Source organism: Vipera berus (assembly GCF_964194415.1).
Source record: "Vipera berus genome assembly, chromosome: 3".
Lineage (NCBI taxonomy): Eukaryota > Metazoa > Chordata > Lepidosauria > Squamata > Viperidae > Vipera > Vipera berus.
In genome coordinates this window covers 33,246,515-33,269,217 of record NC_138204.1, presented here as the reverse complement: position 1 = coordinate 33,269,217, position 22,703 = coordinate 33,246,515, and the positions used below count along the sequence as shown (strand labels likewise).

At 38.4% G+C, this 22,703-nt stretch overlaps 1 protein-coding gene across 4 annotated transcripts in view; it reads left to right on the top strand.

Moving 5' to 3' along the window:
- The window catches only part of ACSS2 (acyl-CoA synthetase short chain family member 2), a 64,761-nt gene that overhangs the window by 40,081 nt on the left and 1,977 nt on the right, over positions 1-22,703 (top strand). For 2 of the 4 annotated variants that reach the window (XM_081322227.1, XM_081322228.1), the window contains 11 exons: positions 4,822-4,959; positions 6,385-6,555; positions 6,941-7,074; positions 8,237-8,369; positions 8,901-8,957; positions 10,389-10,469; positions 11,695-11,803; positions 12,581-12,649; positions 13,490-13,666; positions 17,820-17,894; positions 18,873-20,876. In XM_081322227.1, coding sequence (XP_081178353.1) covers positions 4,822-4,959; positions 6,385-6,555; positions 6,941-7,074; positions 8,237-8,369; positions 8,901-8,957; positions 10,389-10,469; positions 11,695-11,803; positions 12,581-12,649; positions 13,490-13,666; positions 17,820-17,894; positions 18,873-19,000 — 1,272 coding nt within the window. In that variant the 3' untranslated portion in view covers positions 19,001-20,876. Of the gene's footprint in view, positions 1-4,821; positions 4,960-6,384; positions 6,556-6,940; positions 7,075-8,236; positions 8,370-8,900; positions 8,958-10,388; positions 10,470-11,694; positions 11,804-12,580; positions 12,650-13,489; positions 13,667-17,819; positions 17,895-18,872; positions 20,878-20,913; positions 20,979-22,703 lie in introns of those variants that run through there. The other 2 variants (XR_014025736.1, XM_081322229.1) reach the window with 2 other exon arrangements.

The window sequence follows — 22,703 nt, the reverse complement described above, 5'->3', positions numbered from 1 at the left end:
GAATCTGTATCCTTAAAGGTTGAATGTTTCTTGGAAATAAGCTCACTTGCAACCGCCAGCTCATTTCCTGGATTTAATTATACTGAGATTGTGCAGAATGGTTTAAATCAGAGTACCTCCATTCTGGTAGATGACTCGGTTTTGCTTTCACAAACAACATACAAAAACTGCATATTCTTGTTTGAAAGAGTTTGAACATTGAGCCGGTAACTCTTGATTGCATTATTTTTCATCACTGACTAACAAAACTTAATTGAAGAACTAGTATTGATAGGTTGTGTGAAAGATCATTTCACATTTGTTATCAGCTGTGAAAAATTGTTATTTTCTAAAGAAGAATTCTGGAAAACTAGCTCTGTGTCTGAATATTGGAAAGAGTATTGCTAATGGAATTTTGTAATTACAAAGCTCTGTGATATCAATGATAGTAAGTGATGCAACTGGTTGATTACAAACAGATAACAGGCATAATTTACTACTGTATTACAGCCTAGAGTTTATGAATTACAGTCAGTTTGCATTATCTGTACGTCTGAAGATAATTGCTCTGACATAGCTTTTAACCAAATTCCATCAAATCTTCTATTTTTAATTATGTGGCCTGCAAAATATTTTTAGAATATTTTCATTTTCTGTGTAATTATTTTCAACAAAAGTATCTGGGTAGTTATAAAGTGGAATGAGGTGGAGAGGGTGATAAAAATGAGAAGGGAAAGCTTTGAAGAAATTCAACATGTTTGAAGAAGTTGATTATAGTATTCAGAAGAGATGAGTAAGACGCAACATGATTCATTGATTTGAAGAGCTACCATATAGCTAGTGGGGAGGGATGAAGAGAGGGAATCTGTAATTTGGAAAACAGAGATGCTTTCTAATAATGCATACTGTGAAAATCAAACAATCTTTATTTGGTGTTAAAAAAAATTGGATGTTTACCTGATGGTTTTTTTCTACAGATAGATTTCTTGCATTAGAAGTTTATATGAGCCAGATTATTTTTGAAATATTTTCCAATGGTGACTAGATTCTCACGTTTCACTAAGCCATGCTTAGATTGCCAAGGTTTTGGCAGAGTATATTTTGGGAATTCAACCATTACAGTTTGTAAAGTGTGATTTTAGCAGTGTGGTGTGTCATTGTGGCTTGTATAACAAACCATGGTTAGAGAATACAATGGATTGATGAAATGCATAAACTCAGGCTATGATTATATTCTCAAGAAAGAAAAAGCATTGCCAGTCAGGGGTCGCAAACTTACAGAAGAGGGTGGGAATACCTATGAGGAAGGGATAATGGTGGTGAATACAAAGTTTTCTCATCCTTTGGTATTAGTTAACATCATGATATTGTTATAAAATGATTTGCTTTGGCAAACTATTTTTTCCCAGGAATTCAGAATCTCTGTAATGACTTTCTGATCCCAATTTGAAAGTGCTTGTATAAACTGTTTTTTTTAAACATGATATAGGAAAGGAATTATTTAGTGGAATGAGATAATTCATAAAGAAATTGTACATAGAGTGAAAAAAAAGATACATTAGATCTATTTAATTGTTTCCTTTCTATCATAGTTTTATGCCTTCTTTCAGTGAATCTTAGGCTGTGTAAAGAAAATGAAATAATCATGTATAAGGATATTCAGTTTCTGGTAGTACAAATACTGTTGCTGCTTGTATAGGTTTTCCATGCCAGTCTTTTTGAATAGCCAAGCTTTGTATTTTTTTTTAGCAATCTGGATTGTAATGTTCAAAGACCATTTTTAAATTTTAGTTGGAATTGGATACATAGTCCTGCATTTGTTTCCTTTTGATAAGACTACAATTTACTTTAATATTTTAAACATGGCTGCCTTACATAAAACCCAGCTGGGTAAAATAAACCAAACAAATCAAGTTTGTGTTGATTTAAAAAAATATTTAGAATTTACAATTAATTCAGATGTAATTAGAATATCTTCAACTTAAATACCACCTCTTATATTCAGTTTGTTTGATTGGCTGTATTGGTTGCCTTATTATCCACTGGGGTAATATATACCGTATTTTCCCAAAAATAAGACTGGGTCTTATATTAATTTTTGCTCCAAAAGATGCATTAGGGCTTATTTTCTGGTTAGATCTTATTTTTGGGGAAATATGGTACTAAATGCGTCCATCTGGCTTATGATCTTAACTGAGTCTTATTTTTTTTTGGGGGGGGGGTTATAGCAATAGCACTTATATACTGCTTCATAGTGCTTTATAGCCCTCTCCAAGACAGAGTCAGCATATTGCCCCCAATAATCTGGGTTACGAACATCCTTAAAAATCATGCTAGGGCTCATTTTCTAGTTAGGTCTTATTTTCAGCAATCTGTTATATAGTACAATTATTACAGTAAAGTAAGATGAGCCTATACATACTAAAAATTTGAATATCCAGTTGAATGTATTTAACTTGCTGTTCTGTCAGCTTCCACTACTGATGGTTGTTTCTGCTACTTTTTTTGCAGGGGGTGGGGAATTGGATTATTCAGTGTTATCCAGTTTGAGCTGCATGTTGAATCTCTGCAGAGGTCATTGCCTAGAAATAACTCATTCTGGTGAAGGACAAAGCCATATCTGACAGCCATGCAAAAACAGAACAAATCTTTTGGAAGTTTTTTTTCTTTTTTACCTCCAAATTTACATTTTGAATCAATAGAAAGACAGTGCTTACATTTTTGAATTTTTTTGAATCCCTGTTCTCAGCTCTGGAAAAAATGGTTTGATGCTTGTGTCAAATTATAATCTATATGTCTCGATCATGACTCGTTGCCAAGCAGTGACAGTTTGCTTAGCTTTGTACTGTCTGTTGCCTGAGCGTCTCCATCCAAATCATTAGCTAATTGATACTATAATACTCAATGTTATGTTTAGGATCAAAAAAGCTAACGTTATTAAAAAACATTTTACAGATTTTTAAAAAAATACACGAACTTCACACAGAATTATTTGGGCATTTCTTGTGTAATTAAGGATAGCATTTATTTCTTATTATATGTAAATTTAAAAAGCTAACAACATGGGGGAGTTTTGCTGATAAAATAAATGCTTCCTTCAAAAACATTATCTTTTGAGATGCTGCCAGCCATTAAGGGAGAATAGACCTATCAAAGTTAAATAATTTATATGACTATAGGGATTACTGTGGAATTGTACACTAATAGAGAGATTTAATTTACATGTCTGAATTGCATAGAAAAAATCTGAAGCATTTGATTAGTGTAATTTGCTAGAATTACTAATAAACCTACTGCTTGGATTGTCAATTTTTTGTGGGTCAACTTTTAATGGCTGTTCTTGGAATGACTGTAATTTGAATGTTGGACCAGGACTATGTTGCAAATCTGGAAGTTCCCTTGCCTGTTATTTTTTTCACAAATGTGGAAGGCATTATGAAAGTTGTACTTCAACACATCTGGAGGGAGCTGACTTCCAAAGGGTTGCCCATATCCGTGCAAAATGCTTTCTTTTAGATTTAGTATGTTCTTTCAGTAGAAAGATGGGACACTGTGACATGCTGCTTAGGTTGTTCTGTTTGTTTCAAATATTTACATCTTTTATGCCACAGCTGCCTCCTTGAAACAAAGTAAAATTAATAGACAATCTTTCATTATGTCTAAAACTGACAAAAGTATTCTGCATGCAAAGTCCTTTTGACTCTTTTTTATGTGATGCCACCTGATACCTCCTGTGCTTCACAGGTAAAGATTTTTTCTGCCTAAAAGTGCACACTGCTTGAGAGAGGAGTTAAAATGCATGTTGTGTCAGATTTGCATGTCTTCAAAGCATTTTTAAAGGTTTTCTTGACTACCATAAGGGGAGTGCACTATTGGGGGCTTATATGGATAAAGTAGAAGAAGAGTACTGAAGATGTACTGTAAAATGATATAAAGGTTTTGACTGGATAGAAGGGATTGATCAAGATCTGAGGGGTCATTCGTGAGACCAATATCAAGATTAAAATCTGCCCTTAAAAAAACCTAAAAACCGATTCTACATTTAATATAGAATTGGATACAAACTTAAACAAGATTCAAGTGGTCGAAAAGAAAAAAACAAAGGATGAAGCTTGTTATAATGATTATGGTGAAACCAGTTGTGAGTAGTATGCCTCAAAATGTTTGGATGCCCACAAGACGACAGGAAAGAGTATATATCTGATGCCCTCTAGTGGGTACCTGGTTTTTTGGTAGTAATCTCTGGATGTATGATTTTTCTAGTACATCTTAATTCTATTAAGTTCACTAAAGAAAAATGACATCCAATAAGGATTATCATTAATATAATCTTAACAAGTTTTCACTTCGATGCTGATTCTTTAAGCTTAAACAGATTTGTAAGTCAGTCCCATTCTACATGTATACACATTTTACAAATATTGGCTCACCTCACTGGATTAATGTGATGGGTACGGAGCTTGTTTTTAGACATAGTGACTACTAGAGTAGCATATGTCTTTTTCTTTTATCAATATCCTGTGTTCCGATTCCAGTGGTAGGTTAATATTAATAATAAAGCTTTATAAACAGTTACTTTCAAGAAAAACAAATGTACTATTAAAGGGAGTCTCTCAGTAGCTATAGCAAATATGTTGAATTCAAGTAGGAAATAAAATTGTCCACAGGTTTAAGCAAGTGTTATTGTGCTATAAAGCTTTGTAGCAAATAACAAGGGTTAGAAGTGATAAAACAGGACTTTTCAGCTACTATGGAATAATTTTTTTCTTCAGCTGCAAGAGTGCATTTGTTTTTTTCCTGATTAGACTGCATTTAAATATTATGGCATGTGGTTTCCTTCAGACTCCTTGGGATCCAGAAGTTGATCTTTGGTGGCATGACATCATGAAAAATGCTAGCAAGGAGTGTGAGCCTGTCTGGTGTGATGCAGAAGATGAATTGTTTATTCTCTACACCAGTGGATCAACAGGGAAACCGAAGGTATGTTAACATTTTCCTGGACTGGTGTTTAGAGAGATACAGTACTGCTTTTGTCAAATCATACTCTTTTACTGCTCGGTGCCATGTCGACACTTTTTTAAACTTCATTTGTTTATAGTTCTAATTGAGATAGACGCAGTGGCTCAGTGGGTTAGGACGCTGAGCTTGTCGATCAGAAGGTTGGCAGTTTGGCAGGTCGAATCCCGAGTGCCGCGTAACAGAGTGAGTGCCTGTTACTCGTCCCAGCTTCTGCCAACCTAGCAGTTCGAAAGCACATAAAAATGCAAGTAGAAAAATAGGGACCACTACGGTGGGAAGGTAACAGCGTTCTGTGCACCTTTGGCGTCTCCATGCCGGCCACATGACCATGGAGATGTCCTTGGACAAGCGCTGGCTCTTCGGCTTTGAAACGGAAATGAGCACCGGCCCCTAGAGTCGGAAACGACTAGCACGCATGTGTGGGGGAACCTTTACCTTTACCTTTACTTACTGAATCAATGATATTTATAATAATGTAATCAAAGAATGCCATGTTTTCTGCCCATTCTGTTCCATTAATTTGCAGAGCTCCAAAAACTGGAGCTGAAACCTTTGAACACAATAGAAGAGAATCTATCTCAAGGTTGAACTGTGGGATCTTTAGTGCTTAGTCCTTAAAAGGGAGTGGAGGTTTGCAAACTTCACTCTTTTGTAGATCTGATGATGTTACCTAGTTTGGTAATGAAATGTCTGCAAGAAAACAGCCAAGCTGAGAGAGCACCCCACCTTCAAGAATGGCATATTGAAGATTGGTGCTGGTTTTGTCTTGCTTTTTATTATAAAACCTCCAATTGTAAATGTACTGTATTGGGGAGGAAAATCAGCCTACTGTGGAATTCTATGGAAGGTGGCAGAGTACAAATAGAGGCCTGTGTGGGCAATAGGATATAGATACATGTGCTTTTTCAGCAAGAATTAATTGTGAAGTGATTGATAAAACTAAAGGGAACATTTCAAAAAAGTTATTTATTTATTTGGAAATTTTATATAGTAACTTATAAGCAAATAACCCTGGGCAATAATAATACAAAACCAAAATAAAACACAAATATACAGTTAAAAATCAGTAAGTACAAAAGCCAAGGCGTCTAAGATAAAACTCAGTATTCCAAATGCACATATATAGGGTACTGCTAACAATCCAGCCCTAACATCTGAAAGAAAAACTACCGGTAGGTTTTTATAGCTTCACTTCATATTTTCCTGAAAAATTTGATCATAACTTGCAGACATGCATTGGAATATGATAAATTCAACGTTAAAACTAATTTCCTGCTGGCTGTTATATCTTGATATACTTTTGCCAATGCTGCAATTTCTGGCCAATGAGAACAAATTTATGTTTAAATGTTCCTTTGCATGGATATTCTGTATTCTATATTTCAGGGTGTTGTACACACAATAGCTGGATATATGCTTTTCACGGCTGCTACTTTTAAATATGTGTTTGATCATCATCCTGAGGATATTTACTGGTGCACAGCTGATATTGGATGGATAACTGGCCATTCCTATCTCACATATGGACCCTTGGCAAATGGGGCAACCAGTGTCTTAGTAAGTTCTATGATAAAGTCTGACTGTATGGAAACATCAAGTCTTATTTGTAGAGGGAGTGGTATCAGTTTGTCTTACAACTCTCTTAACAGAAATGCGTGAGGACACAGTTAAGATAATTGAAAAAAAAACTCCCTAAATCATATTTTGACCCAAGGTCTGATGCTGATTTTTTAAAAAAAGAAGAGCTTTTCCTTGTTTTGACAGGCTTAAAAGAAAGTTTCATGGGGTTTCTTCTCCACTCTATGCTTTAGTGCTGTGGAGGTTTTCCTCTGCTAAGCAATATTTCCTGAAGTTTGGGAGCATAATTAGGCTGCAAAACGTAGATCCATGTGCTGAAATTAGCAGTCAACATGGTACATTGTTAATTGCTATCTCTTTTCAGTTTGAAGGGCTTCCTATTTACCCAGATGTTAGCCGTATGTGGAACATCATAGACAAGTACAAGGTGACCAAGTTCTACACAGCACCCACTGCCATTCGCCTCCTCATGAAATATGGAGATGAACCTGTCAAGAAGTGAGCATGGCTTTAAGGAAAACAATAAGGCTGATTGCCTGTAATTTCCAGGAATGTCCTTTGGAAATACATATGTAGCCCTGGTTTAGAGCACTAGAGCAAAGTAGACTATTCCAGTCAAATCCCTAGGCATCTGTGTTTTGGCTACATGTTTATACTTAACTTTTGTCCTGAATGTCAAAGCCAGGGGAAAGGGGAATACATGTGGGTAGAATTGCATTTAGTTGGAGCTCTGGTGACTATTAGAGAATGCCTGTCTGAAACTCAAATTTTAAAAAAGGTAAACTGAAGTGTCATGGGAACATGGAAGAAAATGGCCATGGGGGACTGCAGGTTAGATCCCAGCCTCTCTGGAAATAGGACTGGAAACTATGCAGATTAGGGCCATATGATATTTTTCAGGCCAGTTGCGATGCCTGCATTCATATCAGGGCTGAACTCCAAGGGATTTTTCATGGCAGGACAAAGAATTATGTATGATTAAGAAAAAAGCTAAATTTAAATAATATATTTCACCTTTTGTTGCAATAAAAATTATGGTTCAGTTTTAGAGAATCTGGGGGCTGCTTGTAAGTCTGTGGGGAAAAGTAACCTGAGACCTTATCTAGATCAGATTAAATGTTGTGCTAAACAACTTTATTTTTAATAAGATTTGTTGAATGTTGTGGTAGCTGCCTCATACATAAACTAATTCATGATTTACAAAACCAACACGGCTGTGTCCATATAACCAAACCTAAGCAGGCTCCATCATATATTAGCACAGTTTGTGAACTCTGTCTGTTTTTATTGTTCAATAATAATATTCAGGATAAATACTTATAATAGAGGGAATAATATTCAGGATAAATACTGATCAGATCACTGAAAGTGTCCAAATGTTTTGGATTTCAGTTTTTCTCAGCCTCAGGCAGCATGACATTAGCAAGCTATTATAGGAATTTACAAGACATTGAAATTAAATTGCCTTTGTGAAGGATAGTTAGTGGGTTTTTGCTTTACTTAAGTCCACTTTTGATCAGGCAAAGGCACTGTAGATTTCTGAAAATGTTCTTGTTTATTCAGTACTGGTAAATAAATGGTTAGTTTTGAAATAAAATTGTAAAACAAGTTTTCCTTCTTTAACAATTTTCTTTTTAAAATTCATACCCTATTTATTCAGATACAGCAGGAAATCCCTGAAAGTACTAGGAACAGTTGGAGAACCCATAAACCCAGAAGCTTGGTTGTGGTTTTATAGAGTAGTTGGTGAAGAACAATGCCCTATAGTGGATACCTTCTGGCAAACAGAAACTGTGAGTTCTTTATATTCAGCTTCCTTATTATCCTGTGAATTACTTGGTTATTTCTGTGATTCCTTGTTCTCCAAGGCCTGGATTTCAAACTTACCTGCCAACTCATTACAGCATGTCGTAATTTAGGTGCTGTTCCTTTGCTGTATATTTGTACCATGTAGTCTCTTCCCAAAGCTATTACAGCTTCTCCTTACCATTAGGGTTTCCAAAATCCTATTAGAATCCCTCAGGATTCCAATCCTATTAGAACCTGTTTTTTTCTCTTTCCTTCATTACTCACGCTCTTCTTATGCTGTGCTAGGCAAGAACTATTCCTTGTAGAGCCTCCATGATGCTTTTTGTGCTTTCTTGGTTGAAATACAATAAAATAGACATGAATGTTTTAAAAATAAAAATTGAAACAATGATTATGATGGTAATGTCTGGAATAAATCTTTGTGTGTTCATTCAGTTCGGGCTCTGAAAATATCGTGTGAGGCATTTTTCACTGGTTTAACTTTTTCCGTTGGTGTTTGTGGTTTCTTCCCGCAGGGTGGTCACGTGTTGACTCCTCTCCCTTATGCCACACCAATGAAGCCAGGCTCAGCTGTAAGTATAACTCTGGCATATTCTCTTTGTATATTCAGCAGAGTTATTGCACAGCTTAATGCTGTGTGCCAGTTAATGCTGTGTGCCTATCTGGACCAGGAGAAACTACACACAGTCATTCATATATGTAAATCAATGGGGTAGCTGGCAGGGAAAGTTGCAAGTTGCTGGAATAAGTCTTCCCCACCTGTGGACCCTCTCCCAGCCTCTTTATGCTTGTATTACCCTAGCCACTCACACACTCCTGTGCACCCTCAAGTGTCACCGTTCTGCACCCTTATGTCCCCTATCTGAACCTCACTGTGTCTCCATTGCACCCTCACACAGCTCCATACACCCTCACACACAGTTCCAAGCTTTACCGCACACTCCTGTGCCCCCATGTGCATTCTCTATGACCCTTACCTACTTCTTTTGCACCCTCCCTGACCTTTGCTAAATCTCACTCCCTGTACACTTTACCTGAGCCTTCTTTTGTCTCCCTTGCACACCCTCTTGTGCTCTTCCCAACCTGACAGCAGCCACTTATCTACCTGCCAGCGAGCCACCAGGGACTTGCAATTTCCTGCTGGCTTCCCCATTGAGTTGGCAGTGGGAAGCTGGAAGAAAGCTGCCTCACAATGTGGGATTCAGTTAATCATGGCAACCAGTATGCAGGAATTGTCTTTGTGAGGCAATACAATTATGCTTTATGATCGCATTGCTTAGCATTGGAAATTCCGGGCCTAATTTTTATCATGAATACCTGTAAACTATTTCATGGGTTGTTTTAGGGGCCATCTTTCTTCAGTTCTCTTTACCCATGTGGTCAGTTAGCTGAGCACAAGTGGTGTGGTTGCTGTTTGTCTCACTTGCCGTAGCAAGCTTGTTTCATGTTTTGTTTGTTTTAAATTCTTTGGTTTTAAATTTTGTTGGCCACCCACAGCCACATTTACAAAATGATTAGCCATATAAATCAGTTAAGTCAATGACTAGTTTTTAAACAAAAAAGATTTAATTCTTGGAATCCAGCCTGAAATCCAACCAGAAATTTCAAACTTAAATGTTAAAGCTATGTAAGTTTTTAAAAATAAATCCTTGGAAATCTGTTTATATAATTGCATAGGTAGGCTGCAAGCCACCTATAGCTTTCTTGGTGTTTCCAGCTCTATTTTCTACGGCAAGTTTCTGCAAGGCTTACGTACCGAGTTTCTTCTTTAAACTCGTTTCAACCAGATAAAAAAAAGACTGAATATCTTTAACTCACCTGTTTCAGCTATACATTCCAGCAGTCTTCTTTGAAGCCTCCAGACTGAACAAGATTGCCTTTCCTATTAGAGACGGGGATGTCTTCAGCTCTGGGTTGAAGTTTCTTTCTTTCAAGTCTAACTGCCATCTGTCCATATACTTAGATTTGATCTTTAAAATATTTCTAAAAATATTTCTTGACAGACTTTTCCTTTCTTTGGAGTGGTCCCTGCAGTGTTGGATGAATCGGGGGAAGAGTTAGAAGGAGAAGCTGAAGGTTATCTGGTAAGAGAACATTATGATGATTGATAGCATGGCTTAATCACTTTATGGACATGGCCCAAATTCCAAGTTAATAACAAGTTTTGCCGGGACTGTTTGTGCTTAACTCAGTTTCCTTACAGTATTTTGAGATCTCGGATGGATGCTGACAAAAGATCTCTGTGTTTGGTTCTGATTTTTTTTAAATAAATGTTATAAGTAGTTGTGCAGTGAAGACCCTTTTGCTTCAAATTTTCTCTCATAAACTTCTGCATTTCCCGTTTATCAGGATTAGTAACTGTTTAATTCTATATAAATTCTGGGAAAGGAAGATTTCAGTGAGGAAATAAATACAGAAGATATCACCTCTTCCTCTTTTAGTACTTGAGCATAGCATTTATTTAAACATACCAATCAGTAATAATCCATTCAGCTGGGCCTTCTGTACCACAGATATTTTGACTCTGTTCAGTACTTTATGTAGTTTTCAGAGAGGGTTTGAGCAGTTCAGATTGATTTCTAGAAGTGGATACACTTTGGCTACTTATTTTGGGTTAATTTGCATGGCTTTTTACCAGTATTTTTTATCAGGAGTTGGAGATCATGGATATGCCTGCAGAATAGACTATTGCCCACTAGCTGAAAAATAACAGGGTGAGGTTGGAGGACAAAGTTGCTTGGGAGCTATCCAGCCTCTGGGTCTGATTACTACATTTTTGTTTATCTGATATGATATTCTATTTCTGAAGTTAGTTACTAGTTTGATTTTAGAGCAGACTGGTCCTTATTGTTTGTGCTAATGTTTATTCATTATGCTATGACCTAAAGTATTACTTTATAATACATTTCTAAAAATCAGGTGGGGACAATATGAAATTTTCCAAATCCTATCACTGCTGCATTCCTGAACACTAAAATATTTGTCAGTATATTGTCTTTTTTGTTTTAATTCTGTGCTTTGACATCAAGCAGACCTCTGTCCAAGTCCTTTCTTAATATGATGACATGTAGTTGGGAATTTGGGCTATTCTTTTTATTATACCAAAAAAATGGTATGTTGAACAAACTACCGATGTGTGGATCATGGACAGTGCTAAAACATTAACCATGATTTACAAGCCCCACTGTTTGGGTTCATACACAGTACTAAATATGAATCATACAAACCACATTATACTTGTATTTTGCTTGAACTCAGCCAGTGAAGTTTTCTACTTCCCTCACATTTCTCACCTATAATCATATTTAGGTTTTTAAGCAACCTTGGCCTGGAATAATGCGCACAGTGTACAAAAACCACCAGCGGTTTGAGGCAACCTACTTCCAAAAGTTTCCTGGTTATTATGTGACTGGAGATGGTAAGTTTTCACAAAGGAAATATTATCTTATGAAGCTTAGTTCTTGTTTAATTTGGAAATATTTAAGTGTATTAGAAGTCCTCATACTTTTCTACTATGACATCAGTTTCCAGCAGTTACATCTGAATTCTTCTAAAGTAGAACTGTTTTATAGATCTTAGCTTTTTGAAGATACTATTCACAGCCCTGGAATGAAGCATACTTTCTCATGCATGCAATATGACTTGTCAGCTTTTCAGTTTTCTTCAAGCAGAGTTCCCAGCCTTTCCCCTTATAATCCTTACTGTTTCACCTCTCATACTCCTGGTGAGATCTTCTTGGGTAGGCTTCCATAATCCACTCCTTGATAAAGTCAATTCTTTGTTCATTTACTCTCAGGAGGAAGTGTGGAAATCTCTGCTTTCAGCTTCCTTACCCTTTCCCAAGCTTATTAGAGCAGCCAAAAAATACTGAATGTGAATGTTAATTCCAGAAGATAATACATGGTATACATTAAAGTTAATAAATTAATTGAACAGTGAATGAGGGAAAGGAAAAAGAAAAATATCATGAATCATGCAGATTTTACTTAGTGCCTATTATTTTGGGTAGCTCTAAAAGCTCTGGCGGATTAACTAGTATGAATGATTTAGGTTTGATTATAAACTCTTCTGGGTTTGAACCTCTTGGGCTGAGATTTGTTTACATTACAGACCCAGGTATAAAGGCTGAAAAATTGAGGGGCAAGGATTAAGAGGAACTTAAAGTCTAAAAGCCTTAATTTTGTCTCTCTTCCAGGCTGCAAGAGAGATAAAGATGGTTACTATTGGATCACAGGTCGAATTGATGACATGCTGAATGTTTCTGGTAAGAGCCAAATTCTTGTAGAAGGATAAAAGTTGCTTGTACAATTCTCTTATTGACATAATAAGATTTTTAACATCTTTAGACCTTGGTCTTTGGGGGTAATGTGTTTTTTTCTTCAAATAAGAATGTGCTTGGTCATTGCTGGAGAATACAAACAATGATAAACAAGCAAAATATCCAGTAATCACCCTTTGTCCTACCAGAAAAATCAGATCAGGACATGAACAAATTTAAGTAATTTCATGTTGCTAGTTTTAATGGGACATTTAGAAAATTAAAATGGCAAGAAATAATTTATTTTTTATATTTATATCCTATTATTATTTGAGATTTTTTATTTCCTCTAAGAAGCTTAAAGGCTGTCTTTTATTTGTACCTCACAAATACAAATACAAAGAAAGCTGACCTATAATTTATTAAAATTATAATTATACAATTCATATTATATATTTAAAAATAAAATATGCCTTGCATCAAGAAGCTATGGATTCTCTTATGGCAGACTATTAAATACTGTTGGGAGAAATGGAAGCTGTAAGTGCCTAATAAAATTGCTAACTTTTATTGGGTACAACTATAAATTCTCATTCTCTATAAAATTGGCTTTTCTAAACTCTTGTGCCAAAATTTTGTGATCTTAAATTTTATTTTTCAACTTTTACAGTATGATTATTTCCTAAGAATAAAGAAATAAAAGCAAAGGAATTAATAAACAAAATGTGACCAGCTTTATGCTTTATATTCTGATTTATAGCTTGATTCAATAATATACTGCTTTTATATGAAAAGAAAAGAATGGTGGGACAAGGCCAATTTAAAAAAAATATCTTTTTTTTGCAGGGCATTTATTGAGCACAGCGGAGGTTGAATCAGCACTTGTAGAACATGCTTCTATCTCGGAGGCAGCCGTAGTAAGCCACCCACACCCTGTAAAGGGAGAATGCCTCTACTGTTTTGTCACTCTGAAGGATGGACATGATTTCACAAAGAAACTGATTGATGAATTGAAGAAGCAAGGTAATTGTGTTGGCTGAAATCAGAGAAGCATGTTGAAAATTGTACATCAAGCCAGATAGACTTATAAAAAACTATTAGATTGTGGGAAATAGGATACAAGGATCCTGAATGTAGAAAGCAAGAATGAGCACTTTGTGGTCCTCCAGATCTTGCAGAAATTAATTTGCAGCAGTCCCAATAAGAATGGGGTCAGTAATGGGGAAGGTTGGAATTTATGTTCTATGAGAAGGCTATGGTATGCCCATCTCTGTATTCAGGGCTTTTTTTCTCATAGAACGCTCAGAACGGAGTTCCGGCACCTTTTTTGGATGGAACCTTGTAGGGTAGGCAAGGCGGGTTGTATAACATATGTGAGTTCCGGCACCTTTTTCTTTTACAAAAAAAGCACTGTCTGTATTCAAGTCTGAGTGTAATCTCATTAGATTACTAGTGTTTCTCCTGGTTAAATATAATTGCCCCAAATTTAGCACTTCCAGTTTTTTCAGAGTTGCAGCTTCCTCGCCAACGTGGCCAAATTTGGAGTTTTGCCAGAATTCTGGATGCCAGACTTGGAAAAAGCTGTATTACATTATTAAAAGGAGATGGCAAGAATACTACATGGGACCCTTGATATGTACATTATGCAGTCTGATAATTTGTGGAATCAAATGTCTTTCCCATTAGTGGAACCGATATAGTATCAACATGTACAGCAAAAGGGAAGTCCTGTAATGGATGCAATGGTCTCTATTCCATGATTTCCCATGAGCTTTGTTGTGGCTTTTCTGGGATAAATCCATATCTAACCGAATGCCTTGTTCCTTAGCCTGGCTGAAAGAGTGCTTTTCAAATCAAAGGGACACCTTTTGGTTCTGCCAAAACTAAATTTAGTCCTTGCCTTTCATATGTCCTTGCTGCCAGCTGGCATCCACTTTCAATACTTAACAGCACACTGTATACCCCTGAACACAGTGGGAATTCTGCAAAAATGTGTACATAGTGACTCTCCAACTGTGAGCAAGTAAAGAATGCATTGGCATACTTTGTGTTTATCTGGCCCAGGCCTTTTACATAATTCTGTTATTTCTTAATATGCAGAGAGAAAGAATTGCTTGCATTTCTTTTTCCTACAATAGTCTTTTGGGATAAGTAATTACTGAGTAGTCCCTTTACAGTTAAACATAAATTCTGAAAAATCCTTGTGCCTTCCAAAAGCATTTTAATGGAGAAGATTTTCCTAGGAAATACATCTTGTATTTAATATGACTTCTAAGATTTTTAATCTTGTGTTTGTAACTGCAAGAGCTTTTGAGAGTGGGAGTATCCAAGGTCATTCTGATAGTTCCTATAGGAAGAGGCATGGCCGGGGCTCCAGGGGAACTGTAACCAGATGTAAACATCCCCACCTCCCAATTTCTATACAACACGTCGGGATTCCATAACATACGTTATTATAGTTGTAATGGAAGCAAATATTTGTAGCTCAGAGGTGGCACGTTGCCTTGCCTGAGTTTTTTGAAGTTGGCTTTTCGGTTATAAACATGTAATTACTGTATAATATCTAAGGGACTGCCACAAAGAAGAAGCAGTGCTTTTCAACCTTTTCACAGATTGTACCACTTTTAGGATATGACAATATTTGAATACCACCAGTGCTTAGCAAGATGTCGAAAACTTGATGACCAAAAAAAGGAAAAAAGTCCCAGTTTTAATTTCTTCAATGGCGTTTCCTTTGCTGAATCACTTTCCCTTTGTACTGACGAACATGACGAATTTATCCATATTTCTTCATATGCACCACTACCTTCATGGTCAGGTGGCTGGTCAGCCCTTCTTCTTCTGTCCCTCTCTTTTTTACAGCCTCTACTCCTTCACTGAGCCCTCTGCTTGTCTCACAGAATTCTCTCCTCTTCTCCCTCCCTTCCTCTCCTCACTGCGTCTCACAGAATCCTCATCTCTTGCCCCTCTCTCTTTCTCAGTCCCCTTCTCTTTCTCTGACTTTTTCTTCTTTTTTCCTCTCCCTCTCCCTCCTCCTTTTATATCCCCTCCTCTCCCCCCTCCTCCTCCTTTTCTCTTCTGGGTGCGCTATCTCTGGGACTCAGGGAGAGCTCCAGCATCAGTCTCATTCCTCCACGCAGTCGTCCAATCCCTGGCTGGCCATTGCACATAGTGCTGATCAGCTGGAGCTGCGCGCGATGATCCTGGGGCCTCTGCCGAGTCCTGGCAGCCCTGCAGTTCCAGCTGACTCTCTCACCCCAAGGCCTGTCTGCTATTCCCGGTGATAGCAGAGGCTGTCAGAAGCGCCAATCAGCTAGAGCTGCACGTGCTGATCTTGGGCCCTCAGCAGAGCCCCAGCAACACCGCAGCTCCAGCTGACTCTCCCCCAGGCCTGTGCTGTGCTGCCACCACTTCAGCTCATCCCCTCCACCTGCCAGGTGCTGAAGTACCACCAGTGGTACATTTACCACCGGTTGAATGGATGGAAACTAATCAAGGAGAGGAAAGAGAAATTTCCTGACAGAACGATTAATCAGGGAATGGCTTGCCTTCAATAGTTGTGGATGCGGTAATCACTGAAGACTTTTAAGAAGAGATCAGCCAACCACTTGTCTGAAATGCTATAGGCTGTCCTGATTGAGCAGGGGTTGGACTAGAAGATCTCCAAGGTGCCTCCCAACTCTGCTATTCTGTTACAATGACACTACTAGGCAATTTCATTGTAAAATTCGGGAAAAGTGAGGTTGTGATTGGCATTTGTTGAATATCCTTCAGTTTTACTTACTTTCTGAATGCTTGCATGGGATGATCCTCTAGACCAGACATGTCAAACACAAGGCCCGGGGGCCAGATCCGGCCCGCGAAGTGGTTTCATGTGGCCCGCGAAGCCATCCTGGAAACAGTGAGGGAACGGCCCCCACTGCCTTGGCCCTGGCCCAGAGACCCTCCTTCTGCCAGAGACCCTCAGATCTGTCCCACTCCTGCCCAGGCCCCCATAGGCACCCTTGATGTAGAGCTGGCCATGCCCACCCAGTAGGCCACGCCCACCCAGGCCATACCCACCCAGCCCCTTGAGGGCAACCGCAATGCTGATGCGGCCCTCAATGAAATTGAGTTTGACACCCCTGCTCTAGACAGATGTTGTTTTGCAGATGATTGATAGCTCCATGCTGATTATTTACTTGGATGATAAGATCATGGCTCATTGAGTTGGTGGCTTCTTGTAAGGTTGATGGTGTTGGTAGTTGTGTAATGGGACTGCTAGTTGGGGTGTGTGCTAGAATCAAATTCATCAAAGAAGGAAACAAACTACTCTTTTACCAGATCCTTACCAGCAGAAAAAGCAACAACAAACCACAAAACCAAGTCCACTGAAAAGCAACCTATACAATCCAAATATTACTGATATACATTATGTACACTGTAAGGAGTTTTCTGAAAATAGACATCAAGAAATGCTGGGCAGAAAGAGCAACTTATTTAGATGAAATAAAACAATGACATAAGTTGTTAAAAACTGAACTATTGTTACATGAAAATGGAATCTGTAAAAGAATATTCTCAATGACAAGGCAGAAAGTAGAAACACTAAAGGGAAGTTGCATTATGATTTACAAATGTCAGTTTTTATCGTCATGCCCATTCCTCCCCAAATCCCTACTGCATGTGTATAAATAGGTCTTGTGAGGAAAAGAAGCACTGTGGAATTTGTTTTGGGTTGAAGCCTGCCATACTAGACTATTCCAATCCTCCATCCCCCACCTTTAGGTTTTGTTTCCTCCTTCAGCAATTCGTCTTTTTTGTGTCCCATCACCTTAAATTCTTTTTTACTTGGCTATTTTTCTTAGCTATTTGGTTTTTTTAAAAAACAAACCTTAAACTTTCCTGTAGTGTGTAAATGGGATGGTTCTGCCTGCTTAAGAATTATCATTCAGATAGCATATGGTAAGTTCATATGTTATAATTTCATATTTCATATTTCATATTTAAAAAGTACTCATATGTATCATCCTCTAGTGGCAGACTGCAGTTCAGAAACTGAACATAACTAAATAGACCCCAATTATCAGCTATCTTTTGGAAGAGATCAAATGACTTTTCTGAACATGATTTTTTTTAAAAAAAAATTAGGTTTTTTTGTTCATGGGGATTAAAACGGTCATTTTCTTATTTGCAGTCAGAGAAAAGATTGGTCCTATTGCAACTCCAGATTATATCCAGAATGCTCCTGGCCTGCCCAAAACCCGCTCAGGTATGTTTTGATTTTGATACCTGTTACGTTGCAGTTTCTTGCTAGCTACTAAATGTTATATTTGTTGTGTTTTAAGAATCAGTGTGAGACTTTAAGTCTTTAGTAATGAATGGGTAATTAATCTGTAAGTATTGTAAGTTAGGGACGCGGTGGCTCAGTGGGTTAGGACGCTGAACTTGTCGATCGGAAGGTCGGCAGTTTGGCGGGTCGAATCCCGAGTGCCGCGTAGCAGAGTGAGCGCCTGTTACTCGTCCCAGCTTCTGCCCACCTAGCAGTTCGAAAGCACGTAAAAATGCAAGTAGAAAAATAGGGACCACTACAGTGGGAAGGTAACAGCGTTCCGTGTGCCTTTGGCATCTAGTCATGCCGGCCACATGACCACGGAGACGTCCTCGGACAAGCGCTGGCTCTTCGGCTTTGAAACGGAGATGAGCACCGCCCCCTAGAGTCGGAAACGACTAGCACGCATGTGCGGGGGAACCTTTACCTTTACTTTATTGTAAGTTACACAGTCATTTATTTGCACACACACACTCTTACTGAACTAAGGGCACATATATTATTATTACAAGCTATGTGTAGGTGTGTATATCTATTACAGGATAAGGCTGAACTTGCTTTGGCCAGAGCATATCCTTTTAGAACAGTGATTATTCTTTTGGCAAAACATATTTGTAGAACAAGAAGGCCATTTTTTTTAAAAAAAATTGATATCTCAGGTTAGAATCTCATTATTTTAGGATCCTGGGTGTATTCATTATGTGTCAGATTTGTGAATGGATTTTAATTGTCTAGAATCCTATATTTTGTATAGCTGCATAAATCTTACTGTTTTTCAAATCATTTTACTTCAGCTTCTTTGCATGACAGATTCAGAGGGCCACATAAATTATTATCTGTACAGGATTAATAATTAACCAATTCCCCAATTTCTTTATCATAATCAAAGTCAACTTAAATACTGTACTTTCTTTGTAGGTAAAATTATGCGGCGGGTATTAAGGAAGATTGCAAAAAATGACCGGGAACTAGGCGATACCTCAACAGTGGCAGATCCAGCAGTTATAAACCATCTTTTCAGTAACAGGTGTGAGACAATAATGTAGTATGGCTATCGTACAAAAACAGCAGAAATGCAAGAATTTGATGAAAATATGGCCCCTGAGAGACAATGACCTGAGATGGGAAATTGCTGTGTGCTGATCGGAATATAAGATCCTGAAGAGAAGACAAACTGGTGCTCCAACTTCCAGTCCTTTTGTGTTGTAAATCTAGCTTTGTGCCTCTAGCATTATGTGTGTTATTTTATAGTCCAATACACATATGAAATTTCAGCCTCATTCATACAATATTTCAATTATTTTTATTTTTACATTTAACGTGCTATAATTGGTGGAGCTTAGAATATGCAGAGTCTGGTATGAAGAGGCTTTCTTCCTGAGTTGTAGTTATGAGCCTTCAAAAGGCTTGAGGACTAATAAATTAAGCAGTAATCCTCATGTTGAGGCAGAATTATTGAAATGCATATTTTAAGAATTAAGCATTTGTTTTAACAAAAATTATCCTGACCCAGCTGCATAGCATAGAAAATGAGACATTTTAAAGAAAACTGCAAATATGAAGCTGTGTAAAATTATTTTTCCAGTGTTATCTCTGTTGAAATATAGGCTGGAAAGGATTATTATAGTTTTTTGTCCCCCAAAGGAATAACACTATTTACAGATTCTAATTTTCAATAATGCTTATGTGCTTGAATGCACACATTTGAATGTTTGCAGTATATTATTCCATGATGGATGCAACTTCAGTTGTTCTAGTCATTAAAGCTGTGCTGTATGCCTAGATATTCTATAGAGGGAGGCACTTTTTTGCTAGAAATATTTGGTGCAATGTCAACACCAGTTGAATCTGGGTAGGGAGATATATCTATTATTTTCATTAATGGATGAGAAGCAGATGCTATAAATATTAAAGGAAGTCATTGTGTGATCAGCTTGTGTTCCACAGTCAAGTAAAGGAAATGAATAAATATATTCAGAGATTCTGGACTGTTGGAATGCATCTGGTTACACTGAGGAGGTGTCTTCCAGATATACCTAAATTTAGTCAAATTGATCCTGCTTTCTCCATGTAATCATTGTGTAGATCATGTGTATGACCAAAGTCAAGCTGTTTCTCTTATGAAAGAAAAAAAATGGCCACCCACCAGCAGACACATTTTCTTCAGTCATACGACTACTCATAGTTCATTAATCTTGTTTCTTCTTGAAATTAGGGTGGTTCCCATTAAAGAGCAAAGGCAAAATCAAATTTAGTTTTAGGTCTGATATGGATACAGATATGGATGAAAACACAAAGCCTTTAATCCTTGCAGATTAATAAATGCATATGATGGGAAAGGCTTGTTTCAAATTTGCCAAGGTATTATAGCACTTACTGTTATTCACCTTGGAATGTCTTTGTATTAGAAATTGCCATTTACTATCTGAAACATTTTTTTTGCCTGTGATAACTATGTTGTTGCATCCCTGAAGTTATCTGCATTATCCACAGAGCAGCTTACAACTGTATGCCCCTCACATTGTGTATTTCATTACTATGGCCATTGCTTTATCTTTGCTCATGGGTATATTTCTCATTTTTTAATCTGCTGGTGGTAGTCTAAATGTACTTGTGTGTGATCTGCAACATTGATATGCATATAACTATGTTCTACAGCACTGATAATAGGCCAGTGGCTTACTCAAATGCTGTTAATACAAATTCCTCTTATTTTTGAACACAGAATGATATAAATATGGCTGGGAAATGGGGAAAATGTTTTAATTGGAATAAATTAAGAAGATAATACCTATAACACAATAATAGTGTTATTTTACGTTTCTTGTTTTGAATGATAAACCAGGACTCTAGTGTGTTTTGCTTAACTGTTCTGGCAGTTTCTTCTTTCTACATTTATTTATAAATTAGTAAACCTAACAGTTAAAGCGTCTACTAAATTGTATTAAACTCTTTACAGATAGTCCTCAGTGTACGACCACAACTGAGCCAATAATTTTTGTTGCTAAGCAAGACAGTTGTTAAGTGAGTTTTGTTCCTTTTCATGACCTTTCTTGCCAGTTAAATGAATCACTGCAGTTGTTTAGTAATATAGTTACTAAATGGGGTTCCTTTTTTCCCCAAGATGGCGGCGCGTTCACACGCAGCGGCCCTGAGCTCCCAGTACCGGTGTGTGGTGATTGGAATAATGTGTGTATGGATGAGTGTGCAGTGTAGTGCAAGGGGCTAAATTAGCCTATACACACATAGAGCTGCTAAACATCGGGCTTGCAAGGCAATCCGGAATTACCAATGATTTTCAGCAGTCCCATAACATACCGAGGCCTCCAGGACCTCTGTGGATTGTCATCGGGCTGGGGAGGAGCCGACGTAAGCGAAAGAGAAAGGAGCAAAAACAAAAACGTGGCTGCAGAGCCGGGATGCTGGCTCAGCTCAGGAAGCAGCCTCATAGACCAGCGCTGCCAAGTGTTTTCTTGAGTAATGCCAGATCCCTCGTCCATAAAATTGACGAATTACAGCTGCAGATGGCAGCAAGCAAGCTTCTCCATGAATGTTGTGTGATGGTTGTCACAGAGACCTGGCTACATTCAGATGTATCAAATGCAGCAGTGGAGCTGACAAGCCAAGTCATTCACCACTCTGACAGAAATGGAGGCTCCGGTAAGAGCAAAGGAGGACGACTCTGTGTATATACATTGTGACTGGTGTGCCAACAGCAGATTAGTTTACACGTATTGCTCCCCAGATGTGGAACTGATGACTGTCATATGTAGGCCATTTTATCTGCCTAGAGAAATTACTGTGGTAATTATTATAGCTGTTTACATTCCACCTGATGCCAATGTCAGCACAGCACTTTCCAAGCTGTATGACGTCATCTCCAGGCAGCAGTAAACTCACCCAGAGGGCACTCTTGTAGTGGCTGGGGACTTCAATCAAGCTTGTCTAAAGACAGTTCTCCCCAAGTTTGTACAATATGTGCAATTTTTCCACTTACAAATTGCTGTAAGTTGAGGACTACCTGTTTTCAAATTGGGACTCGTTATTAGGGCTGTGCATTGCTTTGGATTCAAAGGCAGAGGGCTGATTTGGAGCATGTACCAGCACTTGGCTGCATCTTCCTAAACCAGGGGTCGGCAACGTAAAAAAGCAAAAGAGCCACTGGGAACTGGTTCCATCATACACACAAAAAAGTGGGAGACACGCGCGTGCGTCCATGCACGCACAAAAAACACAAAACGTTTTGCGCACGCGCAAAATGGAAGGCACCTGCACGGTGGCGGCGACGGCTCTCCCTGGTGACGGGCGCTGGGTTGCGGCGCCACCTTCAGCCCAGGCGCCGCCGGAGCCACCCCCAGGACCTCTAAACTGCCGCCTGTTTGGAGAGGTGCGTGCGCAGCTCTCCAAACCTTCCCACTCTCCGAATGGGCGGCAGCACCACCCGAAGGGGGCAGGTCTGTAAACTGGCCATGGCAGCTTTCCGAATGGGCGGCAGCGCCTCTCCTTTGTAAACCTGCCGCCGCCAGTTTGGAAAGCTGCTGCGGCCAGTTTGCAGACCTGTCGCCTTCGGAGGAAGGCGGTAGCTTTGCCAATGGGCTGCAGCAGATTTCCAAACGGGTGGCACCACCGCCCGTTCCGAGAGGTGCGTGTGCAGCTCTCCAAACATTTGGAGAGGTGCGTGTGCACCTCCGCCCTACTGGGCGGCGGCGCCTCCCGTTTGTAAACCTGCCGCCAGCGGTTTGGAAAGCT